At 43.2% G+C, this 24,172-nt stretch overlaps 1 protein-coding gene across 2 annotated transcripts in view; it reads left to right on the plus strand.

Moving 5' to 3' along the window:
* The window catches only part of ano2b (anoctamin 2b), a 90,031-nt gene that overhangs the window by 47,846 nt on the left and 18,013 nt on the right, over positions 1-24,172 (plus strand). For both annotated transcript variants that reach the window (XM_061714535.1, XM_061714534.1), the window contains 4 exons: positions 3,580-3,722; positions 11,469-11,621; positions 12,316-12,368; positions 16,589-16,767. In XM_061714535.1, coding sequence (XP_061570519.1) covers positions 3,580-3,722; positions 11,469-11,621; positions 12,316-12,368; positions 16,589-16,767 — 528 coding nt within the window. The remainder of the gene's footprint in view (positions 1-3,579; positions 3,723-11,468; positions 11,622-12,315; positions 12,369-16,588; positions 16,768-24,172) is intronic.

The raw sequence follows: 24,172 nt of genomic DNA on the forward strand, positions 1-24,172 counted from the left end.
CGACATCAACACCTACACTCTCAGACGAGAGGATTTCACACCTGAGTGGGGTCCAGAACAAACCCCGACTCTTTCCTGCCGCCCCGTGTGCTGATTTATGATCATCTGAAACAGATGGACGTGTGCACACGTCAGCATGAAGAAACACATAAACTGAAGGGAGCAAATTAGACCACAGTTACTCACCTGCTGCTTTGAGTTAGTTTGGAGTCCAATTTATTTTAGTTCTAATGAAAAAAGACTTGATACGCTACTTTGTTATTTATAACCCTGTTTCCAAACAAACTTGGGTGTGAAATAAAGGTGAAAAACTACAGTATGCAAGATCAAATGTTTTAACTGAGGAAGTGTACCATCTTAAAGGAAATGTTATTTGAGTTATTTTAAGGTTATTTTGGATTTTAGTGCTGCCCTTTTTTCTCGACATTTCGACTATTTTCTCAACATTTTGACTTTTTTCTCAACATTTTGTATATGATCATGCGTGTGTGTGTGTGTGTGTGTATATGTGTGTGTGTGTGTGTGTGTGTGTGTGTGTGTGTATGTGTGTTCGTACGTGTGTGTGTACATGTCTTTGTGGCTGTGTGTGTGTGTGTACATGTCTTTGTGGCTGTGTGTGTGTGTGTGTGTGTATGTATATGTTTGTGTGGCTGTGTATGTTTGTGTATATGTACAGTATGTGACTGAGTGGCTATGTGTGTGTGTGTGTGTGTGTGTGTGTGTGTGTGTGTGTGTGTGTAATAAACCAAACAAAGCTCTACCTGAAGTGTATCTATAGTGGGGGAGGGGGGGGAGCAACCCCGCCACCGGCGAGACCAGAGGCCGACACGGAAGAACCCAGAACCCAGGCCACCGGCAACCCCACAGAGGGGAGAAGTAGGAGAGAGACAACCCACCGCCTGCGAGCCCCCCCCCCCCCCCGGCGGCGGCCGAGGGGGCCCGCGGGCGGGGCCCCCACGGCGCGGAAAGAAGCAGCCAGGGATCCCGCGGCGGCGGACCGCGACCCAGGCAATCCCCGGCCACCCGGTCCGGGCCGGACACGTGGCCAGGAGGCCCTCACCCTTCAGGCCAACGACCCCCACCCGGCAGGGGGCCAGCCTGCCCGGAGAGACAGAGCTTTTTTCTCAACATTTTGACTTTTTTCCTCAACATTTTGACTTTTTTCTCAACATTTTCAACCTTTTCAACATTTTATTTGGCGGTGGTTGCAGTAAACATTTTAAGTTTTTAGTTTTGTCTTGCTGAAAGATGCAATGCCTTCCCTGAAAAAGATGGGACGATATGCTGCTCTGAACACCGATATACACCTTTGAGCATTGATGTTGCCTTTCCAGATGTGAAAGCTGCCCATTCCACAGACATTAATACACCTGCAACTGAGAGTTAATATCACGTTAGACGACTGCAGGGCCCGGCATCTGTGGATTTCAAATTTGTATTCATCTGAGCACAGATCAATGTTACACTTTTCCTCAGTTCATTTTTAATAAGCTTTGTTCCAGAGAAGAAAGCGGCATATATGGATCATGTTCATATATGCATTTTCCTTTGCATGACAGAGCTTTAACCTGCATTTCTGGTTGGCATGATGAAGACAGTAGTTTCTGGAAGTGTTTTCGAGGCCATAATGTCATTTTCTTTTCAGAAATGAAGCCTTTTGAATATTGTGCTACCTGAGTGTTTCAGCCTTTTCCTTGCACACAGAGATTTCTTCAGATTCTTAGACTCTTTTGACAATATTACATAGTGTACTGTAGATGATGTGATAAACTTATACTGACAAATGTTTCTCTGAAGTTGTTTTAAAGTTTTTTGTCAGTTTTTCACAGAATTTTCCCAAATTTTTACTTTCGAGGGACTCTGTTAGGACCTGTTACCAGGTCCTATCTGTTCCTCCAGGTGCTTCTTTTTAGTATCACTTGTCTTTTGAGACGTATCACATTTTCATACAATGGTAAAATGTCTCACTTTCAGCATTTAATTAGTTTTCTGTGTTCTATTGCGAATCAAATGTCTAGATTTATGAGATTTGGAAATCATTGGATCCTGTTTTTATTCAGATTCTTAACTTAGTGTCCCAACTTTTTTGAAATGGAGCTGTCACAATAAGTTGCACAAGTAAGCTGCAGCTGTAACATAAAGACATCCACATTTTTGTGAAATTGAGTAGTTTTTTTTCTGGGTTGGACTGTTCCCAGGGACTGCAGGTTCCCAGGAGCCGTGCGCTCCATCAGGCACAAACTTAGGGTGGTGTACTCTCCGTAGGCTGGTGGGCCGGGCCTGCACATCCTCCCAGGGAGGATTCATGTCTGTGGAAAGTTCACAGCACCATCCTTCTGAGATCCCACACTTGGAGCCCAAAGCGAATGTCCGGCGTGCGACAGCCGAGCTCTGCTGGACCGTACAAGACAGCGGGAGCCGCGTTGCTTAGATAAGCATAAGAGAAAAAAAAAGGGGTCGCATTAAATCATCTACAGTAATCCAGCGAGGGGCTGAGAGGCTCTAAAACAAGCTGGTAAACACAAAGCCATTAAAGTCTATTTAAATACCTGGCTGAGAGCTGCCTACTTGGACCTGATATTATTATCCCATTCGTGTGGAGCTGAGCCACGTTTGAAGGCCTCTCGCTGGACACGGATACGTCTGCTTTCACATGCCTATCAAAGTATAAAACTGATTTTGATTCAAATTGGATAAAATAATGCAATATGTTTGCATAATGGGGTGTGTTAGCTGTCCGGTTACATCAGGTGAGATTTTTCTGAAAGGCCTTGTGTAATCGAATCCGTGCAATCACTGAGCCCGTCAGAGCCGGCTGCAGATCAGTCTGGCAGAAGGAGGGAGGAAAGTCCCGCGGACCAGCGTGGGTGTAAGAGTCTCATCTGTGAGCAGGCCTGCAGTCTTTTCTTAGCCTTTTTTTTTTTTTTTTTTAATAATAACGACATTAAGCTGAGGGGAGAATGCCAGCAGTCGCTGCAGCTCAGACCTGCAGACATTAACACCTTTGTTGCAGTATTGTGTCGTACTGCAGGAGTCCCACACTCCTGCGTTACTCCACCAGCTCTGAGCTGCAGGACACCGACAGTAAAGGAAATTAAACCTCTGTGGTTTCAGTTTCTTTGGGTTTATTTTAAAGCACCAATTCACAAAAAAAAGAAGAAAAAAACATGTCATGGCACTTTAGAGAAAAAGCAAACAGGTTCAAAGACCAGTCATAATATAATTCATTATTTAATTTCCCTTAATAAAGTATGAATTACAATATAATATAATTTGATATGTATGTATGTATGTATATATATATATATATATATATATATATATATATATATATATATATATATATATGTCTTGTTTCATTCACAACAAAAGGTGCATTTAAGGGTTAAAACAACGCTGTTACGGTTAGTTAGCATAATATTTGGAAAGGTTTATTTTTTAATTGCCCTCAACCTGCTTTGTAACGTCATTGTTTGTAACGACTTCAGACTTCCTAGGTAACTGGAATGCACCCATCGTCGAAACTGCTTCATTATCACAGTGAAACTCAAAAATCATGTCTCTGTTCAACCTTGACAGGAAGTTGAAGAAGCTGATTCGTGCGATCAAGGAGAAAAAGTCCACGACGAAGGAGCGTCACGAGGAGCGACCGCCGCAGCAGTGGGACCTGGACTACGCCTTGGCTCCGTTTGAGGGCCTCACGCCAGAGTACATGGAAATGAGTGAGTGTGCAGGCAAACGCCCGGGGACGCGGCTGAAGACAGACACTTGTTTTCATGCGTTTTGGCCGTTCTTTACATGAAAACAAAGCTCAAAGTCACCAAAAACGATCATTTCTGAAAACTCAGGCCAAAGTGGAGATTTACAAAAACTCCGTCTTCACGTTTGCTTGTAAACAGAGGGAAACTGACATTTAGGCTTCAGAACGTCACATTATGCAAGAGAAACATCAGCGTCATGAGTGCGACCTGAGTTTACGATTGGTTTGGCCACCGTCAATATTTTCTTGTATTTTACTTGTTTTATATTCTAACGTCACACTTAAAAGTAACTCCACTTCTCTGTCACTCCAAACGAAAGACTCTCGTTCATCTTGGAAGTAACTGGAAGTTACTCGTGTCATTTGTTGATGTTTTTTTCCAGGATTCTGATTGGCTAGCATGACTTTATGCTTCTCGTTACACTGCCCCCTGTAGGTTTGGCTGCTCATAGCACCTTAACAGTGTATTTATGCGGGTTCGTGTAAACGAGGGTATTTTTCAAAACGTAGAGGGAGAAATATCTGTTTTTTGTAAATACCCGTCTATGGGCCCGATTTACTAAGATCCTAAATAAAGAGTACTAAATTGCGTGTGCACTGAAAAAGTTTGCGCGTGCTGTTGTTGTGTGTTTTGCGGGTGATCAACTAAGATTGCGTGCGCAATTGATAACAGGTGCAAACAGCAGTATTTAAATGAGGTGTTGTGCGTCTTACGGTTTGCGGCGCAAACTTTGCGCCATGGAGAGTGGATGGAAAGCAGGATATAGTCGCAAGCGCAAAATGAAATTTGACGAGTTGGAGTTATAGAGATATTAGTGGAAGAGGCAAATTGTTGTGCCGTATTCAGCACCCCTGCCGTGAAAAGCACCCTCTCGTATATTCAATGATAAGTAGACCAAGAAAAAAAACAACACACTGACACTTCAATATATTTATATATACACACTCACACAAACACATACTTAGGAGTTTATATTATATATATTGACAAATATTATGGAAGACAACACAGTAAGCAGGCTATTAATTAATGACATCAATAACCATTTACCCGATTTTTGTTATCTGTGACTGTGATTGTGGGAAAGTATGACTATTGTGGAATCCATGAGCGCATTTAAACATGAATCATTAACACAAAACTGGACGCTAAACAGAACGTGACACGGAATGAGAATATCATTTTTGTCAGACGAGGGGGTGCTTTTCACGGCAGGGGTGCTGAATACGGCACAACACCGGGGTATGACAACTGCACAAGTATAGGCGCACAATAAGAAACACTTTTTTCTCCATGAAAACACGTGATTTATTTATTATCACAAATGAAAAAATGAATGTGCCTCCTGTGGCAACCTTTTGCTGAATAATACTCGATTTAACATTCAAATAAAATATTTCTCCTTTTGCATGTGGAGATTAGCACCTTCCTTTCGAACGTATTAAATACAGACGCAATCACAATACGCGCAATTACTTTCAGGCTTGGTAAATCTCATTGCGCGTGGTAAATGGACCAATTTGCATCTTCCCCTCCCAGTATTTAGCGATTTCTGGCGGGTACGCCCCATATTGATTATTCATCAGGGCAAAAGTACTAAATGAATTGCGTGTGCTATTTTGCGCATTTGAGAGGCGCAGTCCTCTTTGCACGCTGTTAGTAGATCAGCTGGCACTTTGGTTTGCGGGTGCTGTCAAGTTTGCACACGTTTTTACACACGCAAACATTTAGTAAATCGGGCCCTATGTGTAAACGTGGCCTTAGGCAGCAACCGCCCCCGCCGCCAGTACACCAGCGCAACCAGATTAATAACTGGCTGCAGCGTTTCTTATAATTCATATAAAATTGTAAACGGGAGACTGTGAGGAGAGAGATCGGGATGGTGAACACTGTTCCCATCCTGCTGCGCTCCGACAGTCACGCTGGTGCGTACGTGTTGTTTATCCGTTACACGTCGATGTCAGTCAGAAGCCACAACGCGTAAACACGGAAACACAGCCGTAGATGAAAGCTTTTCTTCCTTCAGGATAATAGGCCACAGCTGTATGTTCAAATAAACACATTTCTGATATTTATACCGAAGGGACAGTAATTTGTAATTGACCCCTACAAATCACAAAGTGATGCTTTAATAACCCTTAATCTACTCTGTTTGACAGCAAATGGCACCATATTTCAACCAGTTTGGAGAATAGTTGAAGAAGTAGACCACCATGCTAGAAAGCTAACAGTAAGAAAAGCTGTGAATCTGTTACACGGTAAATGTAAACTCCAGTATCCCTAAAGTATTACCTGAAAGTTTCTTTTGGCATCAGATATGACCACAGTGTGAACTTTTAGGTTTTTAGTGGTCTGACCTGAAACGCGCCGGCTGCTTCTGCCTTCGTGGTGAAGCTCAGGCCAGCGGGGACGGTTGTCAGCGGACGTCAGTCTGTCCTCGTTCCTGTTATTGCTAATGAAACCATACCCAGGAGCTCTTTTAATCGACTAAACTAAAGCAAGCGTGAGATGTGAGGGGAAAATTCCAGATGGGAAGTCAAAACCGAAGAATAACAATCTATCAGTTATGGTTTTTAATGAAGAAAATGTGGTTCCTGTAAAAACAAAAATATATAAATAATAAAAGGCTTTTCCCTTTTTTGTGCCGTGTGTTAGTCTGCAAACGATTATGATCAGTAACCTTTAAAGGTTAAGTGATTTAAAGCAAGAACGGTCATGCAACAAGGGGAAAGGTTTCTCTGTGTAGTTACTGTATAACCAAATGCCGTCAAGGTGAAGATTCAGAGATGAAGAAGTTACGGTGAAGCTTCAGTCTTGAATATGAAGGATAACCTTGGACCACCAGAGACGGGAGGAGACCCATCAGGCAGGGGAGATGGAGCAGAAGCAGCTTAAAGTCGGGTTAACAGAGTCAGAAAAGGCTGGAGTAGAAGACGTGCTTAAAGATGAGCAAGATTACTGGTTTCAGACCAGTGCCAATCGAGTCCACACGTTTACCAGCAGGGCTCAACTCAGCAGGAAGCCGAGCATCCTCCTCTCCCTGCTATCATCTCCATGGTACCATCACCACGGTAACATCTCCAGGGTTCCATCTACATGGTACCATCTCCCACCTCAGTCGTGAACAGCCCCATCAAAATCTCCCACAACCACAGAATAAATATATTACTTTATAATTTTGTAAGTATATCTCCATCGGGGCTTCAACTGTCACACTCTCATAAGTTATTAAGCAGACCAAGAGTGACCTCAAACTGAGGCTCAAGGTGAGGACCAAGAAACGTATTTCTTATCCGAATAAACATTAAAACAGTCAGTGAAGTAAATCCGCCTTCAGCATCACGGAGGTCAAACATTCAAGGGACGTGGACTTTAGGAAAACATGTTCAGGAGCAAATGGAGGCTGTAAATTCACTTATTTGGGTACCTTGATTCTGAGAGAGTCCGTCTTTCCCAGGACTTGTACATGTTTATGGTTAAAACAACCGGATCAACTACTGTACGTAACAGGAAAACCTCAGCGTCTCAGTGTCTACCGGTCTATTCTGGTTTTAAGACTGTAATTCATTAGTTGCTTTTACAAACACAGCAACAGTAACGGGATCATGAGTCAACACGCCATTTAGCTTTCTCATCGAGATGTTGGGTTGGTGACGAGAGCGAGTAAATGCGTTCAAGGACGGGTCTCTGGGAGCTAAACTAGGTGTGTAGCTTCTCTACATCCAGTGTTAATATAGATTCAAAATTAGAAGGAGGGTTTCTGCTCCTTGAGAAGTCATACTGATCCAGTTTCAACGAAGACATAGCCATAAAATCTTAAACTTGTGTCTAGTAACAGCCGTATATATCCGGTTCAGCCAGTAGTCGTCTTCTACAGACGAAGCAGTAGCAGACGAAAGGACATTTTCTTATAATCACAAATTTAACGTTGCTTTAACTTTAGTGGAGTTTTTGAGTCTACTAAGAGGGTTGAAATTAGGGCTGGGCGATATGGACCAAAAGTCATATCTCGATATTTTCTAGCTGAATGGCGATACTCGATATATATCCATATTTTTTCTGTGCCATAATTGGGGTTTCCCCCAAAGCATTATAGCATAGCATCTCTGTTAGCTTCATTTTTTTCTGAGGTACCTTTATTAACAGAGGTCTGCACAATATCAAAATGTATAAAACAAATGAAATAAAAATAAACTGCCTGCATATATAGAATAAAAATGCTTCTTGAATAAAATAAAACAAATATCCCTTTCCTGCATAACAATTACATTAAAATACACTGTGCAATTAATACAATGTAGACAGTAACAGGCAGACTTTTCCACTGAGGTTGACAGTTGTGCAAATAACAAAACATTTGTGCAAATCTCAAATAAAACATTCAAGTCAATTTGTCACAAAATAAGCTATATCAAAATCATAAAAAAAAAAATCGATATAAACGATATTGTTTCATACCATATCGCGTTTAAAAATATATCGATATATATTAAAATCTCGATATATAGCCCAGCCCTAGTTGAAATAGCGATTTATTCTAACATTGGCTACTTGGCTAATGTTAAATCCAGTTAGGTTTAAGTGTTTATTCAGTTCTCACAAAAGTTTACACCTGTTACCATCTAACAATAGACCGTGGAGTTTATTTATCTCGAGTTATCCTTTAAGGACACCACATTTATTCTAAAAGTGAACGTTTTGGTGTTTTTGCTGTCTTGGTTTTGTTTCCATCGTGGTTTTTGGTTGTGGGGATGAGGCAAACATTTCCTCAGCTTTAGCTGCATTGCTTTGGTAATAATCCAAGATTTTAAATAACTAATCATGTGGAAGTAGATCAGATACAAATGGCTGGAAATGGCTTTCTGATGCCCCCCATCACTCAGGAGCAGGAGTAAACGTGGACTCCTCAGTCCACATCGCTCTTGTTACATGCTCCGTAACAAACGGATGCTCTTCTCTCCAGCCGGAGACTTTTCCTGTTCGGATGAATCCGGGTGGTGACCAGGTTTCATTTTGTTCTTCTTTAGCACCAACAGTGTCAGAAACACAGCTGTAACATGATCCTAAGTACACTGATGGCACCTCAACAACAGAAATAGGCATGCAACCTACCTGTTCAGACAGAAAAATTCAAGGAAACAAGAATCAGGGGGAGCAGATAACAGATACGGTTGTGATCGTTTACTCAGGGCTGATAGGATCAAATTGCAGCTCAGCAAGCATACAATTTCGATCCAGAGAAAAGACAAAAAAAAGACAGAACTATGTGAAACTGGAGGAATTTGAGTCAAAACAAGTGTCAATATGTACAGACGCCACGGGTTATCCTTGTTTATTATTCTGACTTGATTGTGCTAGTCAGTGGCAGACTTGATGAACCGCACGGACAAACAGAAGAGCTGTCAGCTCCCAGACTGCAGGCTGCACCCGCTCGAACCCGGCCGCCCCGGCCGCCTCGGCTCAGATGGATTGCAAGGTTATTCTAAGCTTGCCCTGTAGCGTTCGCTGCCCCCCTTTTTTGTCGTATTTTCTTCCCGGTCCGTCATTGTCTCGCCGTGGGTTCCCGAGCCGAAGCCGTCAGTCTCGGGCTCGCTGGAAATCCCCGTTCCCACACTGCTAGAGTTCCCCGGCTCTGATCCGAGCTGCGCGCCAGCCGCAAGTCAGGAACACCGTCTTTCTCAGGTTTCCTTTTCACACTGTGGGGAAGCAGGTGAATCGATCATTAATCAACGAACCTGCACAACCTTTCTGTCCAGCCTGACTTCAGTTTGTTCAGTCAACACGAAGAAAAGCATCGGAACTTTTTTGGATTAAACTGGTTTTCTGCATTCGTGTGGTCTGATCTTCATTCTTGAGCTGATAACAAAAACAATGAATTTCTCTTGATTGCATGCACACTGCTGGCAGCAAAAAGGAAGCTTGAACCCTCTCTTGGAAGTGCTGGAGGTTCTCCTCCATCCCAGACCTCCATCTCGTGGCATGTCCGGTATGAACAGATCTGTTGAGGTCACTCCACACCTTCTGAGGGAGGATTTTCCCTTTGAAGATACGAAGTGGTCGAGTGTGTGAGACAGCAAACGTGAACCCAAGCCACATGCTTTGGTGTTGGCCCTACATCATGGCGAGTATTCCTACTGAACCGTTTGTGCCATCAGTCCACAAAACATCTTTTCCAGGAACATTTTCCTCGGTAAACTTCAGCTGCAGAGCAATGTTTTGTTCTGATCTGAAGAGCAGCAGCTTCCTCTGTCATGTACGGGTTAAAAATTGGCTTAAATTAACAATCTACAATAGTTTTGCACCAAGTATGACTGCTAAATATTTCAGAAGAACAAGCCTGAAGAATCACCATGTTCATCCAAGCAGCAGCTTACAAACACACACCTCAAATCCTTAAATCCTCCCACTCTTGTTTGGCCCAGAATCGGATTCAGAACATGGAAGTGGACAGAACGGCCGAGCGGAAGAGCAAAGACTGCAGGATAGTCTCATTTCTGAAGACCCACACATAAGGAATCACAGGAAGAGGTTTTTCCTGAGGCTTTCACTGCCTGGAGAATATGACCCTGCAAGAGAATGCTGCCCTCTGTGATGTCACAGAGAGCCAACGCTAGAGAAAAAGCTCTTCGGAGGGAGCGTTTTTGGCATCTTGAAAACGGTTTTGAAGGAATACTACCACACAGTATTAGCATGTCTTTATAGCCTGTGGTCATGCTTAAAATGGTAATCCATCATAATAATATCATAGATAAATCAATGAAACTAAAAACATGTTATTTTCCTCCAAACCTGTCATCTCCCCTCTTTTACAGCTTTGTTAAATGCAGCTGCCAGCGTCCAAAACGAGCGGCCAAGTTTGAGTGATCTGTTTGCGAGCAGTCATGGAAAATTGTGGCTTTCCAAGCCTTTAAGCCTGAAAAAAGTTTTCAAATCAATCACTGAAGATATGCAAAGTTAAGCTTCCCATCCAGATAAGACGTATTTGATTATTAGTCGAGGATGTTGTGTTGCTAGGCTGGCCGCGCATGTTTTTCTTAACACGCACCCAGTCCAGATGCACGCAGCATTCAGTATTAAAAGCTCTCCGTTCAGCTGCCGTCGTTTCCCCTTAAAAGGAAACGCTGAAATCACAAAGAGCTGGACAAACAGTCCCGGCGCTGACCAGACAGACATTAATGAACGTCAATCTTGCTGCGTCATGGCGGCTTGTGTCAAATTTTCTGGTGATGTTAGGGGTTTGGTCTCTTCTGGTATACAAACCTCTTGCATTCTGAGTGAGAGGAAGTGACTCATATCTGCTGCTCACCAATAAGAGGTAACTAAAAAGGAGCTTGTGTCATTGTGAGAGGGATCCAGCATTTTCAGACCGTCTGTCTTCACCACATGCCACAGTCTGGCAACTGACATCAATGGATGCTTTAACTTCACAAGCATCCGATTTGGTTTGAGGCAAACTAATAAAAGTCTGTCTTAACCTAGAAATGCTCATCTTGAATTTGTTTTCTGGAATATGTTTCTAGTCTTTGAGACATAATACAATAGATTGTTTGAATTGGATGATAATGACCTTTCTTTTCAGGCATAAATCAGTGCAAATGTGTATATCCTTCACTTTATTGTTGGTTTATTCCTCCTTTAGTGTCCTAGGTTTTACTCAGAAGAAGCAACGGCAGCAGTGCTTAGTTTTTTTTTTCATTTTCTCTCCAGTCATCCAGTTTGGTTTCGTCTCTCTGTTCGTGGCGTCTTTCCCGCTGGCTCCTCTCTTCGCCCTTCTGAACAACGTCATCGAGATCAGATTGGACGCCAAGAAGTTTTGCACAGAGCTGCGCAGGCCGATCGCCGCACGCGCTAAAGACATCGGTAAGCTGGTTGGACACGCATATAAAAACCATAAAAACTTGATCATAAAGGTGATCTTTGAAGGCGTACGTGCAGGAGTGATTGGGAGTAGTTGCTCCGGCCTGAAGCTGGAAAGTGTTACAACGTCATCCTAAAGTGTTCAGATGTCCATCAGTTCTGCAACTTGTCATAGTTTTCCTTATTGGAGATGGCGACGCCATCACAGGACACCAGACGGGTTAAACTGCTCTGGAGCTGGTCGCTGCAGGCGGGGAGATGGGTTTCACGGCTGAGCTTACAAAATGACACCTCACAACAGCTCTTTACAGACACTTCTTTACTCCCATCGCAGCTTGATGCAAAGAGCGCTCTTCACTGCAAACCAAACCTGAGCACGACCTTGACGCTATATCTCCTCTAGGTACATCTCTTCACGCTAGCAGCACGGTCGATGGACTGTTGGTCTTGTCATTGTCCAGCTTTGAACAAGATGCAACACACAGATCTTATTACCCAGAAGTCAGCACGTTATGATGTAATGCCACGTCTCATTTGTGAAGTTGAAATAAGTTCAACCGGTGAACCAATTCTTTATTGATTCAATGATTTAGTCAGCAGGAGAAAACTCCAGATGAATCTGTTTTATGGAGAGTTTTAGATGAAGGTTTTCACGATGTTTAATGCTCATATGCCTCTTCTTGTCCCCCCCATGTAGGTATATGGTACAACATACTCAGTGGGATGGGGAAATTGTCCGTCATTATAAATGTAAGTAATAATGTTATTTTTTATTCATTTGTAAGTATTTAGGTCTTATAAAAAGTACTTAAACATTTCTGGAAATGTCTCTGTTGATCACTCCGCCACTACCTCCACTTTACAGTTTTCCCCCCCAGAACTTCCCTTCAGGTGGGTTTTCGATAGCAGGGGTCCAGATAAAACACCAGACCGGACCGACCGTCTCCGTTACACTGTAGCAACAAAGAAGAACCGTTAACAGATACCAGCTGACCACGAGGTGGCAGTTATGGGATTGAGATTAAAAGACAACCCCCCGCTGGACTTCTTCTTGTAATCACTAACGTTTTAAATGTCCATCCATCCATCCATCGTCCGCCGCTCCCGTTCCCGGGTCGCGGGGGCAGCAGCTTCAGCAGTGATGCCCAGACTTCCTTCACCCCAGACACTTCCTCCAGCTCCTCCGGGGGGAGTCCGAGGCGTTCCCAGGCCAGCCGAGAGACATAGTCTCTCCAGCGTGTCCTGGGTCTTCCCCGGGGTCTCCTCCCGGTGGGACATGCCTGGAACACCTCCCTAGGGAGGAGGGACATGCCTGGAACACCTCCCTAGGGAGGCGTCCAGGATTTCCAGAAACGTTCAGAAACGTTTTAAATGTTTCTTTTCCAAATGTTTCTGCTGAGTTATGTTCATGTGGTTTATGATCACGTGAACGTGCTGAGCATAATCTAGAAATCCCAATCAGCCGAGACCCCTGCCAGGTAGTCCCTCTGAGCTGGTCCGAGCACCTCTCCCACTAGAGGAACGTTTTCCGCCCCGTAAAGGTTCCTCAAGGCTGATTTTGGAGAGCCATTCCTGGTAATGGAGACACCAGCAACGATCTGGCCGCCAGCTAACGGAAACGCACCCTGTGCTCCCCTTTGGTCTCTTTTCATCACCTGGTTTTCTCTCCTAACGGACTGACATTTCTGTCCATCCCTTTGTTCTGTTGCATATTAATTTACTGCACTTCTTGGTCCATCGTTCTCTTTAAGCAGTTTTGCTTTATCTCCTACAAATCCCTTCTATTAACTCGGTACGTTGCACCTACGGCAATACTCCCTTTACACCGTAGTTCGAGTGTTTAAGTCACTTGCATAAAAGCGAGCGCTACATGAGAAAGCATTAAGAAGGTTCCTGGTTGGACTCCTGGTGAGGGTTCTCCCTGTGCTTGGGTGGGTTTTGTCCAGGTACTCCAGCTTCCTCCCACAGTCCACATGAAACATCTGTCGGGTTAATTGGTGTGTTTATATTGCCCATAGGAGTGTGTTTGTTTGTCTATGTGTGGCCCAGCGATGGATTGGCCACCTGTCCAGGATCCACACCTGCCTGTGGCACAAACAAGGCTGGGATGGGCTCCGGCAGACCCCCGCGACCCTAAATAGGAGTATACTGGTATATATAAACTTCAGTCCCAGAGCAGGAATCAAAAGCAGCTCACAGACGGGTGAGAGACAATGATGTGACAGGGAAGGAAGTGTGTTTACAGAAGGAGGTGATAGAAAACAGATGAGACGCGGCCGGCGGCTAAAACCTGCGCTGATTAAAGAGCATTAAGCAAAAGTGGCTGGAATAAACACGGGAAGCAAGAACCAGAAAATGAAACAGGAAGTGAAGTCGACCAAGGTGTCTAAGAAAAACAGATTACCAAAATAAAGCTGACTAGAATACGGCACATGAAAATAAAAACAGACACTAACTAAATACAAACGCCCGGAGGCCCAGTCCAACCAGAAGACCTCTCGGGAGATGACGGAGCGTGTTGGGGTCGGGGAAGGCTCTGGGGGGGTTCTATCCTCCGTCGGCCACCAAATCCTCCTCAGTTTACTTTTAATACTAAAGAGATTTGTGGAGGATTCAAAAACAAGGAACGGGACTTTATTTACTCTGGACTTCGGGCAGATTGAACTCCCATGCACACGCTGTCCAGTCATCTGGGAGGGAAAGGGTATGTTCATTCAGGATATAATTTACTAAATGATAAGCTCCTTAAGCTCCTATTCTCGACATTTGGATGCAAATTGAGGAACTGATTTAATGTGTGGACACCTCTACAAAAGCAGAAACGTTGTCACTTTGCTGTGTGTGCTAGCACAATGCCAAGGAAGAAGGACATCAGCAAGGATCTTAAAGAAGCATCTGTTGCTGCCCGTCAGTGTGGGAAGTGTTTAAGGTCATTTCCAAACTTCCTCTGTGATGTGACTCCTCCGATTGAACATCCCAGCCCTCAGGGAGCAGACCTGATCTAATCTAATTAAAACATTAATAAAACAAGTGCTACATGTTTACAAGCTGCAGTTAGCATGTTGAATGTTCAAATTCATGAGAGTATAATTTAACAAAGACTGAAAGGGTGAAGCGTGTTTGGAGTGAACAAGAAGGCCTTATCTCCATCAGGTGGGATTCCTCATTTAGAGCACTGCAAAAACTCAAAGTTTTACCAGGAATATTTGTCTTATTTTTAGTTAAAATGTCTCATTTTTAGTCAAAAAATCTCATTACACTTAAAACAAGAGTCATTACCAGAAAAATAACTTGTTATTTGAGTACATTTTCACTTTAAAAGGAGCCGTCTGTAAGAAATGGCCAAAACTGGTACTGTGGTAAATATTGTTGAGCGGCGTGTACCCTCCCCCTCCTCCCCCCGACCAGAGGTTGCCAGGTAGGCTGCAGAATGCAGCAGGAACGTAGGCTGCCATGGCTGCGATAATTAGAGACGAGCTGGCAACCCGGATGCCGAAACAATACTGACTTGGTGATTGGGAGATAGGTGGAGGGTGGAGCTTCAGAAACAATACTGACTTGGTGATTGGGAGATAGGTGGAGGGTGGAGCTTCAGAAACAATACTGACTTGGTGATTGGGAGATAGGTGGAGGGTGGAGCTTAAGAAACAATACTGACTTGGTGATTGGGAGATAGGTGGAGGGTGGAGCTTCAGAAACAATACTGACTTGGTGATTGGGAGATAGGTGGAGGGTGGAGCTTCAGAAACAATACTGACTTGGTGATTGGGAGATAGGTGGAGGGTGGAGCTTCAGAAACAATACTGACTTGGTGATTGGGAGATAGGTGGAGGGTGGAGCTTCAGAAACAATACTGACTTGGTGATTGGGAGATAGGTGGAGGGTGGAGCTTCAGGCCAAAACAAAAAATGACAACATAAACATCAGTTGAGGGCTGCAACTCCTCTTTTTATACTGGAATATCCTGGCTTGAGTGCTGTTGTCAGTGACATAAGTATTTGAAATGAACATGATTTTTAAATGTCTGTTGACATATCGGGGTCATTTTATGATTCGTTTTATTATTGCTCTTACATACAGCTCCTTTAAATAAGTAGAAAAATCTGCCAGTGGGACAAAATGTATCTTCTCATTACAAGCAAAAAAATCTTGTTCCACTGGCAGATTTTTCGACTTATTTTAAGTGAAAATCTACTTGAAACAGGTGAGACATTTTAACTAGAAATATTCTTGTTAAGATTTTGAGTTTTTGAGGTTTGTCTTCATCTGTGCTTCGTGCTTGGATGTTCCTTTGGACAGAGTGCACGGCACCAGCCCTTGCTGGTCACCTCTCTGCAGACCGGTCCCAGTCACCGCCGTGGCCTACAACAGAGGCTTACTTTTACTCCACTTTAGTTAAAAGTTCCCTCTATCAGAAAGTTCTGTCTCTTTTTGAATGTGCACCATGTGCACAGGCAGGCATGCAGGTTGAGGATGCACCGTTACACGGTTACAAATGTGCACACATAAGTCGGGATGTGGATTTATCCAGATGCTCGTGTTCATCCAATAAAACCTGAGTTTTATGCAGTTTTCATGAATTCAGAGTTTTTGTCCATTTTTTTAATTTTTTTTTTAGGTGATTTATGTGCATATCTACTCACAAATTTACAAAGAATGAGTCCTAACGAGCAGGTCTGAGGGAGGAGCCAAGGAAATGATCGCTGTCATGTGATTTAACACAACCAGGCGCTTCCTGACGGTAAACTTTCTGGGAAACATTTGTTGATAACATGGACAACGACCATCTACAAGCTGCAACGTTTTACAGATTTTCTTTTGCAGGCCTCAGAAACCCATCTGAGAAACTGCTTTTCACCTCACCTCTTTTGTTTTCTTCTTTTTTTGCCACTTGGTTCCTGATTTGTTGTGTCGCTAACTCACAGATCCACAGTGTGGTGAGAATCTCACGCTGTCTCTTTGGTCTGCAGGCCTTCGTGATCGCCTTCACGTCGGACTTCATCCCCCGGCTCGTCTACCAGTACATGTACAGCCAGACCGGCACCATGCACGGCTTCATCGACCACACGCTGTCCTACTTCAACGTGACCAACTTCAAGGCCGGCTCGGCGCCGCACCACTCCACCCACGGGGACATCTCCGTCTGCCGGTAAAACACACGCTCCGTCTCAGGACGCTGCAATCAGGGAATGTGAAAAACAAGCAGCAACATGACGGTTTCTGAGTTAATTAGGGCCCGAGCACTGACAGTGTGAAGGCCCTATTGTATCCGTAGGAGTTTTTTTTTTCCTTCTTCTGACGAATGAGGGCTTTTTTGCCCCCCTAAACGTGCGCCAAAAGTCACCAAATTTTGAACGCAAGCCAGGCCTGGCGAAAAATTTGATGGTTTGAATAGTTTGCATTAATGGGCGTGGCCTAATGGCTCAACAGCGCCCCCTTGAAAACTTCTTGCCTCAAGCCCCACAATACGCTTTGACGTACATGCACGAAAATCGGTACACACCTGTATCATGTCGCAACTTAAAGAAAAGTCTCTTGGCACCATGGCCGAAACAGTAGGAAGTCAGCCATTTTGAATTAATCGTGTAATTTTGGCGCAATTTATGCCATTTCCTCGGCCGCTTCTTCGCCCGAACCCTAACGTGCACCCAGGTGTGTTATACATCAAAATGTGCGTCTAGATCCTGCGACGATGCGCATTACTTTTCTCAGTCAAAAGCTTTACTGTGGCGATGATAGACGCCAAAAAGCGCGCCCCCCCTTCATCTGATTGGTCCATATTTGATAGTTCCTACTTTCTGCCATAACTTTTGAATGGTTTGACATAAAGAGTCGTGGGTGGTGTCATCGGACTCAGTTTTGAGTCCTTGGCCATAATTGATGCAAATCAGCCCCGCCCCTTCATCTGATTGGTCGATATCTGGTAGTTCCTACTTTCTGCCATAACTTTTGAATGGTTTGATATAGAGTTGTGGCTGGTGTCATCTGATAAATGTCCAGGCCTGAAGAATCTACATGCAAGTAATACAAGCGCTTCCACTGCAGCCTGAACGTGCACAAGGGTGTGAGGGCCCGTTCATCGCTGCTTGCAGCTTTAATTGATGTTAAAATTGAAAAGCACACCTCAGAGTAAAGACCGATGTCATCGTGGATCCCCGTTCAGACATTCTTGCGGCGCCACGAGACAACGCACCATTGTGTCGTCTGTGCATTTCTACTGGTGCCAATGGCAAGAATCTCTTTCATAATGTCAATATAAAGCGTTGTGAAAGAGAAGGTCAGGGACGCTGGCACCCACAGACAGCTGCGGCCGACCTGCCGTTACATAAGTCAGCAGGGAATTACAATGCAAGAATGCGGCCTTTGTGTCCGAGCACGGCGACGCGTCGCATCAGGGTGATGACGAGATGCTGTACGCCTCTAACACTTACTAGGCGTGAAATTGGGTGGGAGATATCCCAAGAATGGTTAGTGTGTCTGCTGCATCGGGCTTCAACCGCCGCTGAATTTTAGCTTGAGGCTCGTCGTCCGAGCTCTGCATGTGAAGCTCTCCATCCTCCTGAATGTCTCCTATTCTGTGTCCTATGTGGGTTTTCTGGCTGAACAGATGCGACAGGTGAGAAGAAAGGATGGATAGAGTGATGAGGAAGGAGTCAAAGTGTAAGAACACGAATGACTGACGCAGCTTTTACAACACGTGGAGGGAAAGGCACCGGCATGGCACTGCAAAGACGGCCGGGTGGAGTCTGCGGGTGGATGGGGGGTTGAATAGCTCATCCGTTTGACAGAAACCAGCCACGAAGGTTTTAAATCTTTAATTACATTTAAAAACAGCCGTTTGAGGAACTAGAGAATCGTTTCTGCATCAGTAAACACCGTTGTTCATGTCTCCAGTCATGTTTTCCGTGCTCCCCCGTCCTCAGCGTTGAAGGGATGAGCATAAATGTGGTACAAACCGGGCCCGCTAGCTACAACAGTCAGATTTTAGCAGATAAAACAGGAAAGTTTGAGTATGACACATTTGAGACGAAGTAACTTTTAATTTTATATTTTTTTATTGTTATTTTAACTACTAAAAATGTCTTGCCGTTACGTGTCATGTGGTGGTCTATGACACTGTCGTGTCCTGCTGGTGCAGATGAACTTGAAATTATAAATACCTGCAATTTTTCACATCATAGAGAAAAAGAAGCTCATAGATTAACCAAATGTTTTTGTATCCCCCCCCCCAAATTAAAGCACTTTTAAATGCACTTATACTCCTTGCTGTTTTTAGCTGAGGCCAAGTGACTGTCCTGGCAGTCCAGTGGAGATATATTGTTTATTATCATCAGTTAAGTGTTCAAATCCTCTAAGTTTCCATAATGAAAGTATTTTTTTTGTTTTGTTATTCACTGTGTTCAGTGGGTCTGAAGTAGCGATAGAAACAAAATTGTCCCCTCCCTTAGTGCAGCTGGTCCAAACAGTTCAACAAGTTAGCAGCTAGGCTAATTGCTGGGCTTTAGTGGAAACACAAAGAGAAACAAATCGATTTTTCTTTGAATGATCCGATATCAATTCATAAAAACCCCAAATCAATCATTTAATGTCTTTTTCTACCGTGTGTAATGCAGCCTGCTGTTTAAAGCAAGGTAGTATCGCGTGACCAGCGAAAATCATGAGATCTCGTGAATAGGTACATCATGGTGGGAGCACTGAAGGCACCACCAACACAGTTGAAAGCAGATGTTTGGAGGCCTTTTGGATCCAAAAAACACAAAGCCAGCAATGAACTGGACAACCCTTACCCTAACCCTGACCCCAACTGCTTTGGGCTCAATTGTTAATGTAAACATTAATATTTTTGATAAAGTACTAAGTTAGAGTTAGTTTCTACATTTTACAGCATTAGTTCTCCGAGAATCTCTTCCATATTCAAGTAAAATTGGCACGGTCTCTGAAATATCCTTACCCGAATCGAAAATCAAATCGAATCAAATATTATTGCGAATTAAATCGAATCAGGCCCTCGAATTGATTTTGGAAATCTGAATCGATACCCAGCTCTAAATGGGTCATTAACAGACTTGAGTACACCTTGATGACATGATGATGATCACTGGTGGTACAGATGGCTGTAGGTCTGAGAAAAAGGTAAAAACATGGGATGGAACACATTTTTCCCAAACTGGAGACAGGTCTGGATGGATGGATGGATGGATGGATGGATGGATGGATGGATGGATGGATGGATGGATGGATGGATGGATGGATGGATGGATGGATGGATGGATGGATGGATGGATGAGGAAGGTGGAAGTACAAAGTGGTACCACATACAAAGCAGTGAGGGCTGACTCTGTCGGCTGTGAATGGAAGTATAAAGACAAGCTTGAATAGGGAGCGCTTGCTCTGTATCTTCCTGGTATTTCAACCAAAACCACATGAATTCCACTAATGCCCCATAAAACTGTTACAGCCTGTTATAAAAATCCCATAAAATATTCCCATTAAGGTCAGCCAGAAATAGGAATTTGCACTTTACAGAATGTTCAAAAGTCCCAGTCCTCCTTTACAGTCGTGCACTGTATGAACACGTTCAATTGGGAAGAACAACAGAACAAAATAAGCATGAAATGAAACCAAGTGTATATGCAGTAGTAGCAGCTTTTACAGCTTTATGTACTTTGTTTCATTTGAAATCAACGTGCCAGTGAAGTGACGGTGTGGGCAGGACTTTCCAGGGATATTTCAGCTTAGCTAGAGGTTTTAGATGTAACAGAAAAACATCTGGTCATTCACTAATCTTAAAAAAATGGTTAAATCTAACCTGAGATGATCAGTACCACAGCATCTCCTCATTATTTGCTGCCAAAATGTAGATTCAGGGTGTGAAAAGCTAAAAGCTAGAGCTAAGTGCAGCCCACAGTTCACAGTTTACAGAACCACTGTTAGCAGCGATGAAATAAAGGAATCATCTCCTGCAGGTTTTAGTCTGTTTCACACTGGTTTACTCTTCCTAACGGTGCTTCAGTGCACTGAGGTTTACCCCGCTTTCTGCCTAAGCGTTCACTGTTGGGGAAACACCCACACATTTAATGCTGGGATATATTGATATGCAGAGTGGTTCATGCCCAAAAAGGCCTGAGTTTGATCTAATAATCCTTCCACCCCTGTGCTTGGTGGTTGGTAGGACGTGTTCATGCTCATCTGAGCTCTCTGGTTTTTTACTAAATAAGACACCACATATCATTGAAGAGCATCCTTATCTTGGTCTGATCTGAATATTTACACGGTTCCTTTATAATAAAGGAAATAAAAAGTAAATTAGGGTCTTAGAAATATTAGACCATAGGCCTGTGTTGAAAAAAACGATTTTCCGATTCTAAATCAATTCTCATATTAATTTCTAAAACTCGATTGGTATGTATAAAGATTGATTTTTTTCATCATTACATTACAACTTTTGATATTTTTTTTCTTTATGCCCAAAAAAGGAATGTTTTGTTGGACACGAGCATAACTGGTGCCATGTTTTTGCCTTTAAATATGTTTAAAGGTATGAAAACATTTAAGTTTTCAGTTACCTGTATAATTGCATAAATTCTCTATATTTCATTAATTTATATACTGTCTTGGGGTTACATTTGCACAAAATGCTAAAAAATAAATTATCAAAAATGAAAAAACAAAATACACTGAAAAAGGGAAAAATTAAAACGGAATGTGGGAAAAAATTTAAATGGATTTCATACTGTTTCCTCCCTGGATCTGTTTGGTAATTCTGACCCACGATGTTTCTGAAAGCAGTTCTATCAGCATTCTGGGAGCTGATTGGTCCTTACAGCATCATTAGCTGCAATACTTGCTGTTGAATCTCAATATAATACTGGTATTAATATGTTGCATAACTAAACAGTCATATAATTCATGCAACAGCTCAAAAAACAGTTTTGATAACACTAACCCAAATCAATATTGATAGAATCAAATTGGATCGAATCAAATCCTGGTAATCGATTCTGAATCTTAAGAATTGGAATGGAATCGATTCTTGACATCTGAATGGATCCCCAGCCCTACTAAACCATGTGAAAGAAAGCAAGGTGCGCACTCGTATATGTGATAAGCTTCTTATTTCTGGGCGCTGCTCCTCCTCTCCTCCTGCTTCCCTCAGAGCTGTTGGACATTAATAAATGATGGGGAAGGGAGTGGACGGGAGAGGCCGAACCTGTCATCACCGGATTCTGCCTGTGACAGATGAAATATACATGTTCATCCGTTAAAAACGGACGAGGAGAGTGGCACCTGACAGCGGGCGCGTTCGGAGACCAGGGTTGACTCAGCGTATGTTTTCGTACGGATGGGAATCGTTTGACCTTTGCTCGCCTGTAAATTTATTTCTGGGTCCCTGGAGGCAACGTTTTGGCAGCAATAACTCCTGAATACATACACGGACGCATCCGCACACACACACGAGCCTCGCAAACTAAACATAAAACCATAATCTCATTGAAGAGTCTCATGAAAGAATATTGAGTTAGATGCTCCAGTTGCTGCGCAGCGCCGCTATTATAACCAAACATGGAGCGTCTCCATAATACACACAGCAGCAACACAAGGAGATTATTATTCTATTTTTTTTACGTTAAATTGACAGGAGTAGGACAGGAAAGGAGGTCTTGTCTTACACTTTGATTCACATTTGAAGTTGACCTCCTACAATGTGCTGCGAAAATATTGTCAAGTGAGAGATGAATAGATCAAAGAAAAAACGGAGGGGAGAAGAGCTCACGCTCACAAGCAGCATTCCTCACTCATGACTGTATAAGGAGAAGGAATCAGCCATCATAAGACCCTGCTGACACACACACACACACACACACACACACACACACACACACGCACACACACACACGATCCTCACACAGATTTCCTCCGTTGTCTGTTATTTCTATAACGTTGGTGCACATCTTAGTGACAGCTTATTTTTTCACCTTGTTTAACTTCTTTGGGCTGCAGAGGGATGTTTTCGTGACGGAGTGCGTGCAGAATGCGTTCGTGACTCGTTATGTCTTGTCAGTGAAACTGGGATCGTGGCTGACACATAAATGGGACGTGTTCAGTCGCTGTGATGACTAAGTGTGACTGGTGTTTCCTGCGTCCCTCCTCTGCAACTTAGTGTCACTGCAAAGCATGCAAATACTCACCAAGAACTTACTTTATTATGCTTATTGAACATCAAGGAGAGTTTTGATGCTAAACGATCAGTTTCAGGATGCTCTTAAGGTCCTAAGTGTCCTTTATCAACAACAAGCACCCAAAGTAAGTTTTGACTCCCTTCCCTGTCTTTTCTCGGGATAAGTGCACATCACTTTCAGACATTATCTCAAACATTTAAGTTTTATGCTTAACAATCGCTATAAGATTAAATCAGCTCTTATTTAATCAATTAAATTATTGCAGTGGCTACTCAAGGGACCCAAGAAAATACGGATGCAGACCGAACAGGAGTAGATAATCGGACAGTGTCATAAAAACAATGTTATCCTCCAAGCCTCTAGGGGGACGCCACGAAGCAAGGATTCTATTACGCTGTTTAAGGTTTATATTTCTTTCTCTTGTTCTTCTTTGCTGCTTTTTTATAATGTTTATTATTTGCGGAGGGATTGGATAAGCGAGAATAACCAAATACACGTCATCCGTTTCCCTTTTGCAGCCATGATTTTGAGTTGATGTTAACTTTCCTCAAATTCAAGATATTTCAGTTTTTCTTTTTTTAATGGAAGGGTGCCAACAATTTTGTCCACATCAGTGTGGTTATGAACTGGTGGTAGTGACTGCAAGAAGAAGATCATGGATACAAGTGGTCTTAAAGGGGACCTATTATAGCATCTAATACCTATTTTAAACAGGCCTTGGACGTCTTAAAAACAAGCTTTTGATTGTTTTTGCTAAATAAATTAGAAATTCAGCCTCTGAGCCATGTCTTTATCTTCCCATTCTCTAACCTCATTATCTATGTGGGATTCTGAGTGGGCGGGGCTATGATAATGAGGCACTGTGCTGATTGGCTGCCTGAATGACGCGATGCACCGCTACGGAAAAATGACGGAAGCTCCGGCCGGCGGAGTTAGTTGTGGGTGTGGTTTCACGTATCGGAGGCCAACCGATGTAAATTGCATTTTGGTTACGTAACGACGGGAGCAGAATCTGAACAGCTCGTAGATCCACATCACACTGGATGGATCATTCAGGCGGCTGTACAGACACTGCAGAATTTGGTTGCTTTCCTCCTTCTCTGAGTAACCAGGCTGAGAGGAGACCACTTTATATATGTTAAAGCAAGAAAAAAACAGTTTTTCATAATATGTCCCCTTTAAAATAAAAATAATGATCCTAAAAACGAACCCTTGTTAAAGCTGCTGGTCACAGATCTTGTTCTTGTGGCCGATGTGGGGAACGGGGCCGCTTTCTATGCAACAAAAATGCACATTTGTAGCTGATTGTAAATGGAAACTCATGCTCATCTCCATTCACCCCAACAGAGCGGTCTGCACGTCTGTAGACACTGC

The sequence above is a fragment of the Cololabis saira genome, chromosome 23 (assembly GCF_033807715.1).
Source record: "Cololabis saira isolate AMF1-May2022 chromosome 23, fColSai1.1, whole genome shotgun sequence".
NCBI lineage: Eukaryota > Metazoa > Chordata > Actinopteri > Beloniformes > Belonidae > Cololabis > Cololabis saira.